General features: G+C 40.2%; 1 protein-coding gene across 2 annotated transcripts; it reads left to right on the top strand.

Annotated features, from left to right (window-relative positions):
- Positions 1 to 5452: 5452 nt before the first annotated feature.
- Positions 5453 to 15063, top strand: pnck (pregnancy up-regulated nonubiquitous CaM kinase). 2 transcript variants are annotated; one of them, XM_014146351.3, is made up of 12 exons: positions 5463 to 5765; positions 6438 to 6524; positions 6822 to 6953; positions 7038 to 7112; positions 7225 to 7363; positions 7624 to 7747; positions 7850 to 7925; positions 8022 to 8134; positions 8353 to 8431; positions 9532 to 9619; positions 11184 to 11286; positions 14669 to 15063. In XM_014146351.3, exons 1-11 carry the CDS (start codon positions 5671 to 5673, stop codon positions 11283 to 11285), a joined length of 1110 nt encoding a protein of 369 aa, XP_014001826.1. In that variant the 5' UTR covers positions 5463 to 5670; the 3' UTR covers position 11286; positions 14669 to 15063. The 2 variants fall into 2 exon arrangements, with proteins under 2 accessions (XP_014001829.1, XP_014001826.1); XM_014146354.3 differs by lacking the exon at positions 6438 to 6524 and having other exon boundaries at positions 5453 to 5765.
- Positions 15064 to 15536: the final 473 nt, after the last annotated feature.

Raw genomic sequence — 15536 nt, 5'->3', positions numbered from 1 at the left:
AATGCCTTACCAGTCAGCATGGGTTACCCTTTTTACTTTACACCAGGGGTAAGCAACTAGATTCCGCTGCAAACCAATTTTTGTCGAAATAGATGGTCAGGGGGCCAAAACCTAATTTATAATCATTTGTCGAATTCAAATTGACAACAAGTAAGCCCAAATCCGATTTGTATTTGAAAATAACAATCATTTTATACCTTCATTACATTGAGACACGATTACATATGCCTCTTTATTTGTGGGGATACTTGGGAACATATTTCTTAGTTTAAATACATTTTACTTTGCTGGCAGGTTAGTCTCATTGAGGTTGCAAATCTATTTTGCAAGAGAGACCTGGACAAAAAAATCAGCCAGCAAAGTTTCAAACATTTACAACATAAAACACAAGCACTATAGTTTAAAAACGTCAGTTTACACATTGAACAGGCACATTAGTTTTGGCAGAAGTGGTTAATCTAGGGGTTAAAACATTGACAGCCCCCTAAACCATTTTCCGCCATAGATTTTACCCTGGCTTTAATATCAGTTAAGGAGCTCCTGTCATTTCATGTCCTTTTGTAGCTCATTCAAAGTAGAGGGCAGGGCACTGAAACACTTTTTTTTTACCTTGGTCTGTGCCGGCCTTAGGCACCATCAAAGAGATGTCGTCCTGTGAGCATACAGTGCTTTCATGAAGTAGTCACACCCCTTGACTTTTTCCTAATTTTGTTGTGTTACAGCCTGAATTTAAAATGGATTGAATAGAGATTTGTTTTGTCACTGGCCTACACACAATACCTCATAATGTCAAAGTGGAATTATGTTTTTCGGAATTTTTACTAATTAATAAAAAATGAAAAGATAATGTCTTGAGTCAATAAGCATTCAACCCCTTTGTTAAGGCAAGCCTAAATAAGTTCAGGAGTAAACATTTGCTTAACGAGTCACATAACAAGTTGCATGGATTCACTATGTATGCAATAATAGTGTTTAACATGACTTTTGAATGACTACCTCATCTCTGTACCTCACACATACAGTTATCTGTAAGATCGGTCAGTCGAGCAGTGAATTTCAAACACCGATTCAACCACAAGACCAGGGAGGTTTTCCAATACCTATTGGTAGATACGTAAAAAAAGAAATACAAATAAAAAGCAGACATTAAATATCCCTTTGGTAGTTAGTCTTGTCCCATCGCTGCAATTGTACAGACTCGGAAGAGGTGAAGGTCAAGAGCCACGCATCCTCCGAAACATGACCCTCCCAAGCCGCACTACTTCTTGACACACTGCTTGCTTAACCCGGAAGCCAGCCGCACCAATGTGTTGGAGGAAACACAGTACAGCTGGCGACCGAAGTCGGCATGCATGCACCTGGCCCGCCACAAGGAATCGCTAGAGCACGATGGGACGAGGACATCCTGGCCAGCCAAATCCTGCCTTAAACCGCTGCGCCACTCGGGAGGCCCATGGTGAAGTTCTTTATTACACTTTGGATGGTGTATCAATACAAGTCACTATAAAAATACAGTTGCCAGAGAGGAAGGAAACCTCTCAGGGATTTCACAATGAGGCCCATGGTGACTTTAAAACAGTAATGGCTGTGATAGAGAAATGAGCCTGAATCAACATTGTTGTTACTCCACAATACTAACCTAATTGACAGAATGAAAAGGAAGCCTGTACAGAATAAAAATATTCCAAAACATGCATCCTGTTTGCAACAAGGCGCTAAAGTAATACTGCAAAACATTTGGCAAAGCAATTCACTTTTGGTCCTGAATACAAAGTGTTATGTTTGGAGCAAATCCAATACATTACTGAGTTCCGCTGTCCATATTTTCAAGAATAGTGGTTGCTGCATCGTGTTATGGATATACTTGTAATCGTTTAAGGACTGGGGAGTTTTTCAGGATAAAAAAGAAATGTAATGGAGCTAACCACAGGCAAAATCCTAGAGGATCCTAAAACACAAGGCCACATCTACACTGTAGTTGCTTTCCAAGAAGTCAGTGAATGTTACTGAGTGGCTGAGCTACAGTTTTGACTTAAATCTACTTGAAAATCTATGGTAAGATGTGAAAATGGCTGTCTAACAATGATCACCAACCAATTTGACAGAGCTTGAAGACTTTCTTAAAGAATAATGTACAATCCAGGTGTGCAAAGCTCTTAGAGATTTACCCAGAAAAGCTGACAGCTGTAATCGCTGCCAAATGTGATTCTAACATGTATTGACTCAGGGGTGTGAATACTACTTCAATAAATTTGCTAAAAATTAAAAAAACATGTTTTCACTGTCATTATGCCGTATTGTGCGTAGATGGGTGACAAGAAAATATATTTAATCAATTTTGAGTTCAGGCTTTAACATAACAAAATGTGGAGGAAGTCAAGGGGTATGAATACTATCTGAAGACACTGTAGGTAATCATAGTCTGCTGACACGAATGAGAGCTGTCTCAGTATGGCCTTATAAATAAAAATGTACCAATGACTTAGTCTAATAAGAGCTATGGAAGGCCAGTTAACTAGTGTGATTACAAGTCCACACGCTGAAGGGTATTCCACATGTGTAATTACTCATGATCTATTTCATGTTTTTGCAAACTTATGTTTTGTAATTACACATTTAAAAGTCACCTGTGAATTACCATGTTAATAACTCCAAACAAAATGTGACATTGTTACATGTAACTATAAGGGAAAGTATAAGAAAAAACCCCAGCTAGCTATGTTGTTATGTGTATCCCAATAGACTAGGACCTTTTAACAACCCTTAAACAAGGCACACCTTGCCATGTTATAACCTGTCCCAAAGGATACATTGAATCAAATGTTATGTTACTACGATGCTTTTGCAAAGGATACACTTGTAATTATAATGTATCTACCCAGGATCAAGCAATTTAATGCAAAGTGAAACATGTCTTTTTAATTGCTATATATTTACAATGTAACTGAATTTCCAGACAATAGGCTAACCAAGAGAAATAAGGACACAGGACAACATTAGGTATAACCATGGAAAGAAGGTGTACCCAAACGTACAATTCCCCATTTCAGACTCATACCCAGGGTTGGGTAGTAACGGATTGCATGTAACAGGGATGCCTACAGACGGGGTGGTGGGTGATGCCAAGGGAGAGGGGTGATGGCGTGGCAAGCTGTGGAGGTCTGGACTTGGGCTGTGGAGGAAAAGTGGAGGTCAGGTGGAAGTAACCTGGACTCCCAGGCCAAGGGAGAGGGCATGTTCCCTGAGCAGGGAGTATCGGCCAGGAGGTCTGGACTTAGGCTGTGAAGCAACAGTGGGACAGTGGACTCTCTTAAGGGTCGGCACGCCATTAAATCTAGTTAGAGGAAACCGATACCTTTGCATCCTGAATGAAGGATCTATGAAGTGGTGCGGGGGGACACGAATGTATTAGGGGTGGCGTCAATTCGGAATTTCTGAAATTAATCCATGAATTTGAATTGAATTTGAATTGGCCACATCCCACAGGAAGCATCATTTTAATTGAAGGAAGTAGAATTGAATTAAAAGCAATTCAACTGAGACAAAGTCTCATTAATTTGACAAATATTTTATCAAATGGATCTGCCAGTTATTAATGCAAAGAATACTCATACCATTTGAAATAATAGTTTGACTTTCATTGTCATGAAATTGACATTGTAATTGGATTGTTCCGTTTCATACTGCAGTGTTTGAGCTAATGCATTCTGAGAAATGTATTTATGTTTCTGATATTGTCACAGCGGTCAATGAAAGGGGACCAAGGCGCAGCGTGTAGAGTGCTCATTTTTACTTTATTTTAAGAGAACACTTAAACAAAAGAACAAAACGACAGCCAACAGTTCCATAAGGTACTCAGACAAAACGGAAAACAACTACCCACAAACCCCAAAGGAAAACAGGCTGCCTAAGTATGGTTTCCAATCAGAGACAACGAAAGATACCTGCCTCTGATTGGAAACCATACCCGGTCAAAACATGGAAAACAAAACATAGAAATAGCATACTAGAAAAACCCCACATATAAACAGAAAACCCAAAACCACCCAACACAACCACCTGTCACCCCCTGACCGCTCTACTATAGCAAATGACCTCTTACAAGGGTCAGGACGTGACAGATATTTAAAACATTAAAGGAAGGATGAATTATTATAGACAACATACATGTAATTATTTAAAATTGTTTTAGGAGAATGTGTTTTAAAAAGGACACGTTTCAACCATATGCTACATGGCATTGGTAGCCATACATAATGTCAAAATAAACATTTGTATAGTGATGTGTAGAATAAATAAACCATTTGAACTTCATTTAATGAAATTATACTTCCTTTAATTCAAATTTAATTCAAATTCTGCTTTTTGTTGGGTGTGGCCAATTCAAATTCAATAATTGAATTGCAAATAAAGGGCAATTCGCAACTCAATTCAGAACTGACCCCAACCCTGGAGTGTATCAGCAGCTGGGCAGATTATGTTTGGTCGTCAGAGGACAAACGTCATCAGGAATAATAGCGCCCTCTGGTGGAACTTGGCCTGAGTCCAATGTGTGATGAGAGGGTTTTTGCAATAAATTAAGGCCTATATATATATATATATATACTAGGGAATTTGGCTACAGGAGCAGTAGAAATCTATGAATGGAATCTTGGGGGAACCTGTCTGCAAATCAAGGTGTCTTTTAGTACCAGTTTAACTGATTGTGCTACAGTGAAGAGTTTACACATGCTTTCTCAAAGGTCCTACTGGAAACATAAAGACATCATGTGTATTCAGACAATGTTTCCCTCTAGTGGCTAAAATGTCCAAACATCACAGAAAGATGATTTTGTAATGGTATTCACATTTACATTGGCAGTATTGGATGGCACAATAACAAAAATATCAACCTGCCTAAAATGTGGACAGTTATCACTCAGGACAGTTTGAATTCTACACTGCAGTTAAAAGTTTGAAATTACTGTGTCTAACAGCAGATTATAGATTACAATAGAGAGTGTAATAATATTCATATGCAAAATAATATTCATATTAGTATACAGTATATATTTTGATTTCAGATGGAGTAGGCACAGTAATTAAGCCCAATTATTTGTTTTTATTTTTGTTCTGAAGCATGATTTTGTCCTCAGGGTAAATGCATCGTCCTCTGTTTTGCAGCTCTGCTATGAAAGGCATGCAGAATGTGGGATAGACTGTTCTTCTGGCTGAGAGGATTGTTTGAGTTCTTTGTGCCAGATGGATTGGATAGATGAGATTTACTGGATAACCCTGTGCCCGTAGAAGGATAGTGCAGGTTGGTGTTGCAGAGACAAAAGCCAGGTTACATAATGTAAATATAGGGCCGGTGGTGTTCCTTTCACAGGCTTAGACAACCTGCAAGTAAACCGGTGCACATGGCTTTCTCCTTGATCAAATTGTAAACAGTGCTACCAAACTTAATGTACCAGATGCAGAGAAATGTACTATTCACTGTATGTTCTACTGAGTAGGTCCTCTTGACAGTAAGCTGTTACACATGGCTTGTTTTCTTGAAGCTGATGCATTGAGTAACTGTGAGAGGCAGTTTTCATCTTTGCTTTCTCTATCCGCTTTTCTCTTTGTACTGTTAGTGTGTGGGTGGAGTGGACAAGGTTGCTTCAGGAAAAAAAGTGTGATTTTCAATTAATGCTGATAGAGGAGAGTGGTGACGAAGGTACAGAGAGAACTGTGAAGACCGCTAGCAGACAGTCAGGATTATTCTCTGCCACTGCAATCAACAGGTAAACTGGCATCCTATTCTTTTTTTGCCACATATAACCGAACAGCACACTTGTTTTATATTGTATAGACTTTACAGGTAGATTAAAGTTTATTTGAATAGTCATGTCCTATTTAGACTAGGAGATTATATTTGACCAAGTCATTCTGCCGTGCTATTTGGAGTTAATATAATAGATTATAAACACATGCATGTTATAGGCTTGAACACTATCAAAATATATATTTAAAATGCGCCTGAGGCTGTAAAGTTGAATTCTGCATTTAACATTTTGGTTACACTTTTGGAAAAATATAATAGTGAAGTCCTTGTACAGACATATTTGGCATGTAACATGACCATTCGATGGAAAGTGACGGAAACTTCAGAAACCTTCAAAGCATTATAAAGATTATTCCGATTACTTCCAGACCTATCTTATGACGGCTATTTCATTTGAACACCTTTTAAAAATAAGAGTTTGGCAAGTTACACACATTAGAATATAAAATATGTGCTACTCTTAACCTAATACTAAAGATGTGCAGACCCTAGGTTTATTTTTTGCCAAATAACTAACCAGTGTAATTGGATTGGGTGAATAACCTAGCTGCTTTTCATTTGAATGGTGAATTAGTTATTTCTGCTCAAATAAAGGAGACATTACATTTTTCTCTTTTCCCATTGCGTAAAGCCTATTGAAAATGCCTCTGGGGAAGGAATTCAGGAAGAAAGCAGAGGACATCACAGCAGTGTATGATCTGAGAGAGAAGCTAGGAGAGTGAGTGTCTGTTATATTTTTGCCACATAGGATTAGATCTACATGCCGTTTCCAAACAAATATAAGGCTCTTTACTTGGTGTGAGAGCCATTACCTTGATACCTTGATGCTTACTGAAATCATGGCACATTCTTCCCATTATGAAGTATTACAATTCTCTAGCAGAGGCCCCTGGAGTTGTCAGAGGTGGAAGCCATCCCAATTCATCGGGTGACTGAATAATTATCATCCCAAAATAAAGCAATGAGAACGAAAGCCTGTATGAATGGGTACTAATATGATGTGGGTGTGTTTCAGGGGATCATTCTCTGAGGTGCGCGTGGCTCAGCACCGCCGCACCCTGAAACTTGTAGCAGTCAAGTGTATCCGCAAGAGGGCGCTAAAGGGCAAAGAAGGCATGTTGGAGAATGAGATAGCAGTGCTACGCAGGTTAGTGTCACCTCTGCACTTTTAGCTAATACAAAATAGACAAGAAATCAATGGTTCAGAGTGTATCCATTGTTTCCCCTTCAGAATCAACCATCCCAACATTGTGGCATTGGAGGAGACCTTCGAGACATCTACAAAGCTTTATCTGGTTATGACTCTGTGGGTGGTGGGATTTTAATTTAGATTACCCTGAAATGATCTAATCCAAATTGAATTGTTGATTATTTCGTTGCTTATATTTTACAATGCAATTGAAGGCTTGTTACCACAGTGTTACAGGAGGCGAGTTGCTGGACCGTATTCTGGAGAAGGGCAGTTACACTGAGAGGGATGCCAGCCGTGTCATTCAACAGGTTCTGGAGGCAGTCCAATACCTCCACCAGCTGGGCATCGTGCACAGGGACCTGAAGGTACAACTGTTCGCTAGCTGTTAGAAAAACTATTAACAGCATCGTAGGATTACTGTTATATGTCCCCCAAGTAGATCAACATAAAAGAGAATAGAATGTATCTGAGAGTTCACAGGTTAAGGTAGATGGTCAATGTGCTCAATATAATTGGGATCAACACTCTCATGTGATTTTCTTATTGTTTGGTAGAAGTGTTCAAGTGATTGATAGATACAGCTTAATTGTCAGTTATTTTAGGTCTTCTATTATTATCATTCCAGCCTGAGAACCTACTGTATCAGACTCCGTCGGAAGATTCCAAGATCGTCATCAGTGACTTTGGCCTGTCCAAGATGGAGGAGCAGGGGGTGCTCACCACAGCATGTGGAACCCCTGCGTATGTGGGTGAGGATCCCCAAATACATACATCACTTCTGAACCCTCATCATGTAGAATTAAAGCAGTTTGAGCCTCATACATTAACCTTCTCTTTCATTTTGTGTGCAGCGCCAGAGCTTCTGCAGCAGAAATCATATGGCAAAGAAGTGGACCTATGGGCTCTGGGGGTGATCACCTATATACTGTGAGTGTATGGTAATGGTTAGTTCCTCACAGTTTACTTAATATAGACAAGTAAAAAGTTATGTTGTGCTAAAAGGATTTTTTTTTTACGTTCCAGACTCTGTGGCTACCCTCCGTTTTATGACGAGAGTGAGTCACATATGTACAGGCAGATTATAAAGGCTGAATATGAGTTTGACTCCCCGTATTGGGATGAAATCTCTAGTTCAGGTAAAGTATGACCTTGGTCTATGAGAGATCATTTTAGCTAGCCTGTATTAGTTCATTACATCACATCTCACACATAATTGACACGCAACATTATCACTGTCTTGGCAATAATTACTTATTTTTCTTTCTTTCAATGTGCTTTTAATTTAACTTTCTTTTATCTTGAAATTGTATGTCCTCCTGAATGCTGCTTCTCTCTCCACATTTTTTCCATTCAGCAAAAGATTTCATTCCGCACATGTTGCAGAAAGAACCAGAGAAGAGGTACAATTGTGAGCAGGCCTTGAAGCATCTTTGGTGAGTTTAAAAAATGATTAGTAGCTATGTGTGTATTCTTTTCTATAACACGTTTAGTAAGAATTCTCAGTACTATCAGTGTGCATGTCTTCGGTCAGTTGAAGTAAAGAATAAGATGTTTTATACAACACAATGAATCGGTACTTTGATAAATAGGGATATTTTCAAGTATTTCTATACTTCTATTGTCACGCCCTGACCTGAGAGAGACGGTTTTTCTCTGTTTGGTTAGGTCAGGGTTTGACATGGGGTGGGCATTCTATGTGTTGTAATTCTATGTTGGTTTTTCCTTTGATTGGCCTAGTATGGTTTCCAATCAGAGGCAGCTGTCTATCGTTGTCTCTGATTGGGAATCATACTTAGGCAGCCCTTTTTCCCACAGTCAGTTGTGGGATCTTGTCTTTGTTTGGTTGCATGTATTTTGCACTACGAAGCTTTTCGTCTGTTGTGTTGGTTATTGTTTTTAGCTGGTTCACCTTTAAAATAAAAGATGATGAACTCAACTCACACTGCGCCTTTGTCTACCTTGAACGACGGCTGTTACATCTATAGCCTATCGTAATGTCCATGGCAGTTGAGTTTTAAACATAGATCACTTTAATCCAAACATACAATAGATTCTTTCTGCTGAAAATATAATAATTTTCTTGATCTTTATTGATTGCATATCACCTTATGTTTCCTTTAGGATTTCGATGAAAAACATCCTGTAGGTCTGTCACTATATCACATGTAGTATACGGTACACATAGCATCCCACTGGACACAGATGTCAGTTCAATGTCTAGTTTTAATTTACATTTGGTTGAGTTGTGGTTGTCAACTAACGTGAAATCAACAAAACATGACACCATGTGATTGGATTTAGGTTAAAAGTTGGGTTGAAAAAAATACAAACTCCCCTTACGTTGATTACTTTTTTCAAATCCAATCAGTTTTCCATGCTGATTCAACGTCATAACATAGAATTTTGGTTGTTTAAATGATGTGGAAACAACGTCGATTCAACCAGTTTTTGCATAGTGGGCTAATGACTCCAAAGTTATATGATAATGGTGTTGATGGCTTGTTGATTGGTGCTGTGTGTGTTGTTGAATCAGGATATCAGGAGGAGCTGCTCTGGAGAAGAACATTCATGGATCCGTCAGTAAGCAGATCCAGAAGAACTTTGCTAAGAGCCAGTGGAAGGTAAGATTAGTCCTGCCTGGTTACTGTTTAAAATGTCCAAATCATCTTCCACAATACAATATCTCCCATAAAACTAGAATCAAGATATATGCCCAGTTACACTGACTATGTAAATCAATTCTTCTGTGTACAGGAATGCACTACACTCTTAGAAATAAGGTTGGGGTACAATATTAGGGTACAATATTGTTCCCTAGGGAACAAAAATATCAAAATACACAATGTGCCTTCAGAGGTACACATATTGATCTCACATGGTACCTGTTAGAAAAATGTTAGGGTACATATTTGGATAAAGAGTCTGGTGGTACATTTTTGTACCCAATATTTTGAACATAAATGTACAATAATTATACTCTCGTTCTCCAAAAAAGGGGTACGATGTGAAGGTACATTTCTGTTTCCCAGGATACTAACAGCTTTGTCACTGGGGTGGTACCCTAAAAAGCCACATTTGTACCATAATCATTATCATATTTGCCAACATGATCTACTGCAGGTAGATTCTTTTTGAATAGTTTGTATTATCTTTGTTTTTGCATATACATTCATTCATTGATTAATCGTATGCTACATAAAGATAAATAGCATACATTTTTCAAAACTAATCCAATCAGTTAGTTAGATTTTTTGCACCTGTTATTGAAATGTTTGTTCCAGTTTAAATGGCGTAAGTAGTCTCCACACAATGTTTTTTATTTCTTATTTTATTTCACCTTCATTTAATCAGGTAGGCCAGTTGAGAACAAGTTCCCATTTACAACTACGACCTGGCCAGGATAAAGCAAAGCAGTGCGACAAAAACAACAACACAGAGTTACACATGGGATAAACAAACGTACAGTCAATAATACAAGAGAAAAATGTTCCTAACTCTGGCAGTCATAAAGAATGCAGGTTGCGGGTGAATAAAAATTCCAGCTGTTGGATATCCAAAATCTGGCTGGGTTCTAATAGGAATTACATATCACTTTGCAAGCTAGCATAATGTGACTTGTAGGTAGGATTGCAAAATTTTGGTAACGTTCCCAAATTTCGCTGGTTTTCCAGAAATCACGGTTGGAAGATTCATGGAAAACAGAGGGAATAAGAAAGAAATGATTCAACCAGGATTTCTAGTTAGCGGAATATTGCAACCCTACTTGCAGGCCTGGTGTGGCCTGTAAACCATGAGTTTCCTAATGAGATATGTAACGTATTGTCATAAAGAGCTTAATTTTAATGATAACATACACCTAAGAACTCACTTGGTGAAGGCCACGGGACTGAAAATGAACAAATTCAACAACCATTTCACTAACAAATACAGTCATGGGTGGTAACGCTACAATTTCCTCAACAAAGCAAGCCACACTGGGAAATTATATTGGATGCATGGCTCAGCCTGTTCTTTCAGTTAGTTATTTTTGAGTGGAAGTGTTGGTACAGTTCAAGTAGTCTATGGTAGAGGTACGTTTTTGTCACTTACTAGGAACACTTTGTCACTGTGGTACACTGTGGTATAATGGCAAAATGCATCTTTTCTAAAAGCACACTTTTGTACCTGTGAACTATATGTTTTCAGAGGGCATTCAATGCCACGATGGTGGTGAGGCACCTCAGTAAGAAGAATCTAGTAGTAGAGGAGGAGGCTAAGGATAAGGCAGAGACCAAGGCTACACTGTAAGGTGAGGGATGAAATAAAAATGGCACCGGAGAAGAAGGCAGACGTTTTACTTGTCCCCAACCGATTGTGTTTTTTGGTTAGTTTATTTACCTTTTTTGTAACTTATTTTTGTACTTATTTTGTACATAATGTTGCCTCTACCATCTCTTATGACCGAAAATAACTTCTGGACATCAGGACTGCGATTACTCACCACGGACTGGCAGAATCCTTTTTTTCCTTTAACGAGTCTGATGTGCCTGATGAGAACGATATACTACTTTCTCGGGAACAGGCCCAGATCCCCGTGATTTGCGTGAAGAGGAGGTGGAGAAAAAGGGGCCAGAGGTCGAGCTGCCTTCTGAGAATTCATAGGCGATCGAATAAACCACTTCCTTCCATTCTGCTAGCAAACGTGCAATCTTTGGAGAATAAAATAGATGACCTACGCGCAAGATTAAACTACCAACGGGACATTAAAAACGGTAATATCTTATGCTTCACGGAGTCGTGGCTGAACAACGACACTATCAACACACAGCTGGCTGGTTATTCGCTGTACCGGCAGGATAGAACAGCGGCATCTGGTAAGACAGGGGGTGGCGAGCTATGTATTTTTGAAAAATAACAGCTGGTGCACTATCGATATCTAAGGAAGTCTCGAGCTATTGCTCGCCTGAGGTAGAGTATCTCATGATAAGCTGTAGACCACACTATCTACCTAGACAGTTTTCATCAGTATTTTTCATAGCTGTTTACATACCACCACAGTCAGAGCCTGGCACTAAGACAACATTGAATGAGCTGTATTACGCCATAAGCAAACAAGAAAACGCTCACCCAGAGGCAGCGCTCCTAGTAGCCGGGGACTTTAATGCAGGGAAACTTAAATCTTTTTTACCAAATTTCTATCAGCATGTTAAATGTGCAACCAGAGGAAAAAAAACTCTGGACCACCTTTACTCCACACACAGAGACACATACAAAGCTCTCCCTCGCCCTCCATTTGGCAAATCTGACCATAATTCTATCCTCCTGATTCCTGCTTACAAGCAAAAATTAAAGCAGGAAGCACCAGTAACTAGATCAATAAAAAAGTGGTCAGATGAAGCAGATGCTAAGCTACAGGACTATTTTGCTAGCACAGACTGGAATATGTTCAGGTATTCCTCCGATGGCATTGAGGAGTACACCATATCAGTCATTGGCTTAATCAATAAGTGCATCGACGACGTCGTCCCCACAGTGACTGTACGTACATACCCCAACCAGAAGCCATGGATTACAGGCAACATCCATACTGAGCTAAAGGCTAGAGCTGCCGCATTCAAGGAGCGAGACTCTAACCCGGAAGCTTATAAGAAATCCCGCTATGCCCTCCGACAAACCATCAAACAGGTAAAGCGTCAATACAGGACTAAGATTGAATCGTACTACACCGGCTCTGATGCTCGTTGGATGTGGCAGGGCTTGCAAACCATTACAGACTACAAAGGGAAGCACAGCCGCGAGCTGCCCAGTGACACGAGCCTACCAGACGAGCTAAACTACTTCTATGCTCGCTTCGAGGCAAATTGTACTAAAACATGCATGAGAGCACCAGCTGTTCCGCAGCTTAAACAGGTCAACATTCACAAGGCCACAGGGCCAGATGGATTACCAGGACGTGTACTGCAAGCATGCGCTGACCAACTGGCAAGTGTCTTCACTGACATTTTCAACCTCTCCCTGTCCGAGTCTGTAATACCAACATGTTTTAAGCAGACCACCATAGTGTCTGTGCCCAAGAACACTAACGTAACCTGCCTAAATGATTACCGACCCGTAGCACTCACGTCTGTAGCCATGAAGTGCTTTGAAAGGCTGGTCATGGCTCACATCAACACCATTCCAGAAACCCTAGACTCACTCCAATTTGCATACAGCCCCAACATATCCACAGATGATGCAATCTCTATTGCACTCCACACTGCCCTTTCCCAACTGAACAAAAGGAACACCTATGTGAGAATGTTGTTAATTGACTACAGCTCAGCGTTCAACACCAAAGTGCCCTCAAAGCTCATCAATAAGCTAAGGACCCTGGGACTAAACACCTCCCTCTGCAACTGGATCCTGGACTTCCTGATGGGCCGCCCCCAGGTGGTAAGGTAGGGTAACAACACATCCGCCATGCTGTACCTCAACACTGGGGCCCCTCAGTGGTGTGTGCTCAGTCCCCTCCTGTACTCCCTGTTCACTCATGACTGCACGGCCAGGCATGACTCCAATCATTAAGTTTGCCGATGACACAACAGTGGTACAGTAGGCCTGATCACCAACAACGATGAGAAAGTCTATAGGGAGGAGGTCAGAGACATGGCAGTGTGGTGCCAGGACAACAACCTCTCCCTCAACGTGATCAAGACAAAGGAGATTATTGTGGACTACAGGAAAAAGAGGACCGAGCACGCCTCCATTCTCATCGACGAGGCTGTAGTGGAGCAGGTTGAGAGTTTCGAGTTCCTTGGTGTCCACATCACCAACAAACTAACATGGTCCAAGCACACCAAGACAGTCTTGAAGAGGGCACGACAAAACCTATTCCCCCTCAGGAAACAAAAGATTTGGCATGGGTCTTCAGATCCTCAAAAGGTTCTACAGCTGCACCATCGCAAGCATCCTGACTGGTTGCATCACTGCCTGGTATGGCAACTGCTCGGCCTCCGACCGCAAGGCACTACAGAGGGTAGTGCGAATGGCCCAGTACATCACTGGGGCCAAGCTCCCTGCCATCCAGGACCTCTATACCAGGCGGTGTCAGAGGAAGGCCCTAAAAATTGTCAAAGACTCCAGCCACCCTAGTCATAGACTGTTCTCTCTGCTACCGCACGGCAAGCGGTACCGGAGTGCCAAGTCTAGGTCCAAGAGGCTTCTAAACAGCTTCTACCCCCAAGCCATAAGACTCCTGAACAGCTAATCAAATGGCTACCCAGACTATTTACATTGCCCCCCTCCTCCCCCCTACCCCTCTTTTACATCGCTGCTACTTTCTGTTGTTATCATCTATGCATAGTCACTTTAATAACTCTACTCACATGTGCATATTACCTCAATTAACCGGTGCCCCCGCACATTGACTCTGTACCTGTACCCCCCTGTATGTAGTCTCACTATTGTTATTTTACTGCTGCTCTTTAATTACTTGTTATTTTTATAATTTAAAAAAAATGTTTTAACTGCATTGTTGGTTAGGGGCTCATAAGTAAGCATTTCACTGTAAGGTCTGCACCTGTTGTATTCGGCACATGTGACTAATACAATTTGATTTGAATGGCATAAATAGCTCAGTATCACAATCCCACAGCTAACAGACAATGGTCACAGTAGCTAGAGTAACCTGTATTTCTTTTCTCTTGGTTTAGGTTGTGACCTTTAATCCATGGGTAGAAGAGAAATTGCCCAGAAGAATCCTGTGACAGACCAGTCTGAGTGGTCATTTCTGCTCTCAAGCGTCTCTGTATGTGATAAAAAGCAAATACAGTGTGAAACTTTCTTTCTGCCAGCAGAGAGCACTCTTAATCAGGCTTAAGTTCTTATTTTTGTTGTCTGTCATCCAAACATTGCTCAGACTCTGGTTGGGCCCCATACACTTCAGCAATAAGACTAATTTGACTCATCAAGTGTAATTTTGTTGATAAATCCATATAGGCTTAGTATCTGTTGACCATGCATGGATGTAAACATATTTTCTTGAACGTCATGAAGTCTCTATAGACCCTTGTATTCTTCACCAATAAAAATGTTAGAAAACACTGTATTTTTTTACTCCTAGTTTGATCTATAATCATCCTCTTGTTGAGTTTGACACAGTCATTAGCATTCTTGATTGTCTTGGGAAGAATAAGAACAAATTAAATTGACTAAATCTGCAGCATTGAAAATGACAAAGCTCAAATTAAAGGTTCAATGCAGCTGTTTTTATCTCAATATCAAATAATTTCTGATTAACAATTAAGTACCTTACTGTGACTGTTTCAATTAAAATGGTTAAAAATAAACAAAAATAGCTTCTTAGCAAAGAGCAATTTCTCAAGCAGGAATTTTGCTAGGACTGTCTGGGAGTGGTCTAAGTGGGGAGAGGAAAACTGAAAACTAGCTGTTATTGGCAGAGAAGTTTGGAATTCTCGTTCTTAGTGGTCTATTAACAAATTTACCACCCGGTGATGTCACCATGCAGGCCAAAACTCCATCCCGCTGAAAGTTCAGGCGGTCTTTTCAAACAGCTCTTAC

Source organism: Salmo salar, chromosome 15 (genome assembly GCF_965601325.2).
Source record: "Salmo salar chromosome 15, fSalSal1, whole genome shotgun sequence".
NCBI classification, from domain to species: domain Eukaryota; kingdom Metazoa; phylum Chordata; class Actinopteri; order Salmoniformes; family Salmonidae; genus Salmo; species Salmo salar.
The sequence above is the reverse complement of the archived record's forward strand: the minus strand, read 5'-3'. Positions and strand labels throughout refer to the sequence as shown.

What these genes read in the sequence shown, in the direction of transcription:
- pnck (XM_014146351.3), top strand. Translation starts at nt 5,671, where the DNA reads ATGCTGATAGAGGAGAGTGGTGACGAAGGTACAGAGAGAACTGTGAAG. An exon ending in TGGAACCCCTGCGTATGTGG is followed by an intron (nt 7,748 to 7,849) that starts GTGAGGATCCCC and finishes TTTTGTGTGCAG; the next exon opens with CGCCAGAGCTTCTGCAGCAG. An exon ending in GGATGAAATCTCTAGTTCAG is followed by an intron (nt 8,135 to 8,352) that starts GTAAAGTATGAC and finishes TTTTCCATTCAG; the next exon opens with CAAAAGATTTCATTCCGCAC.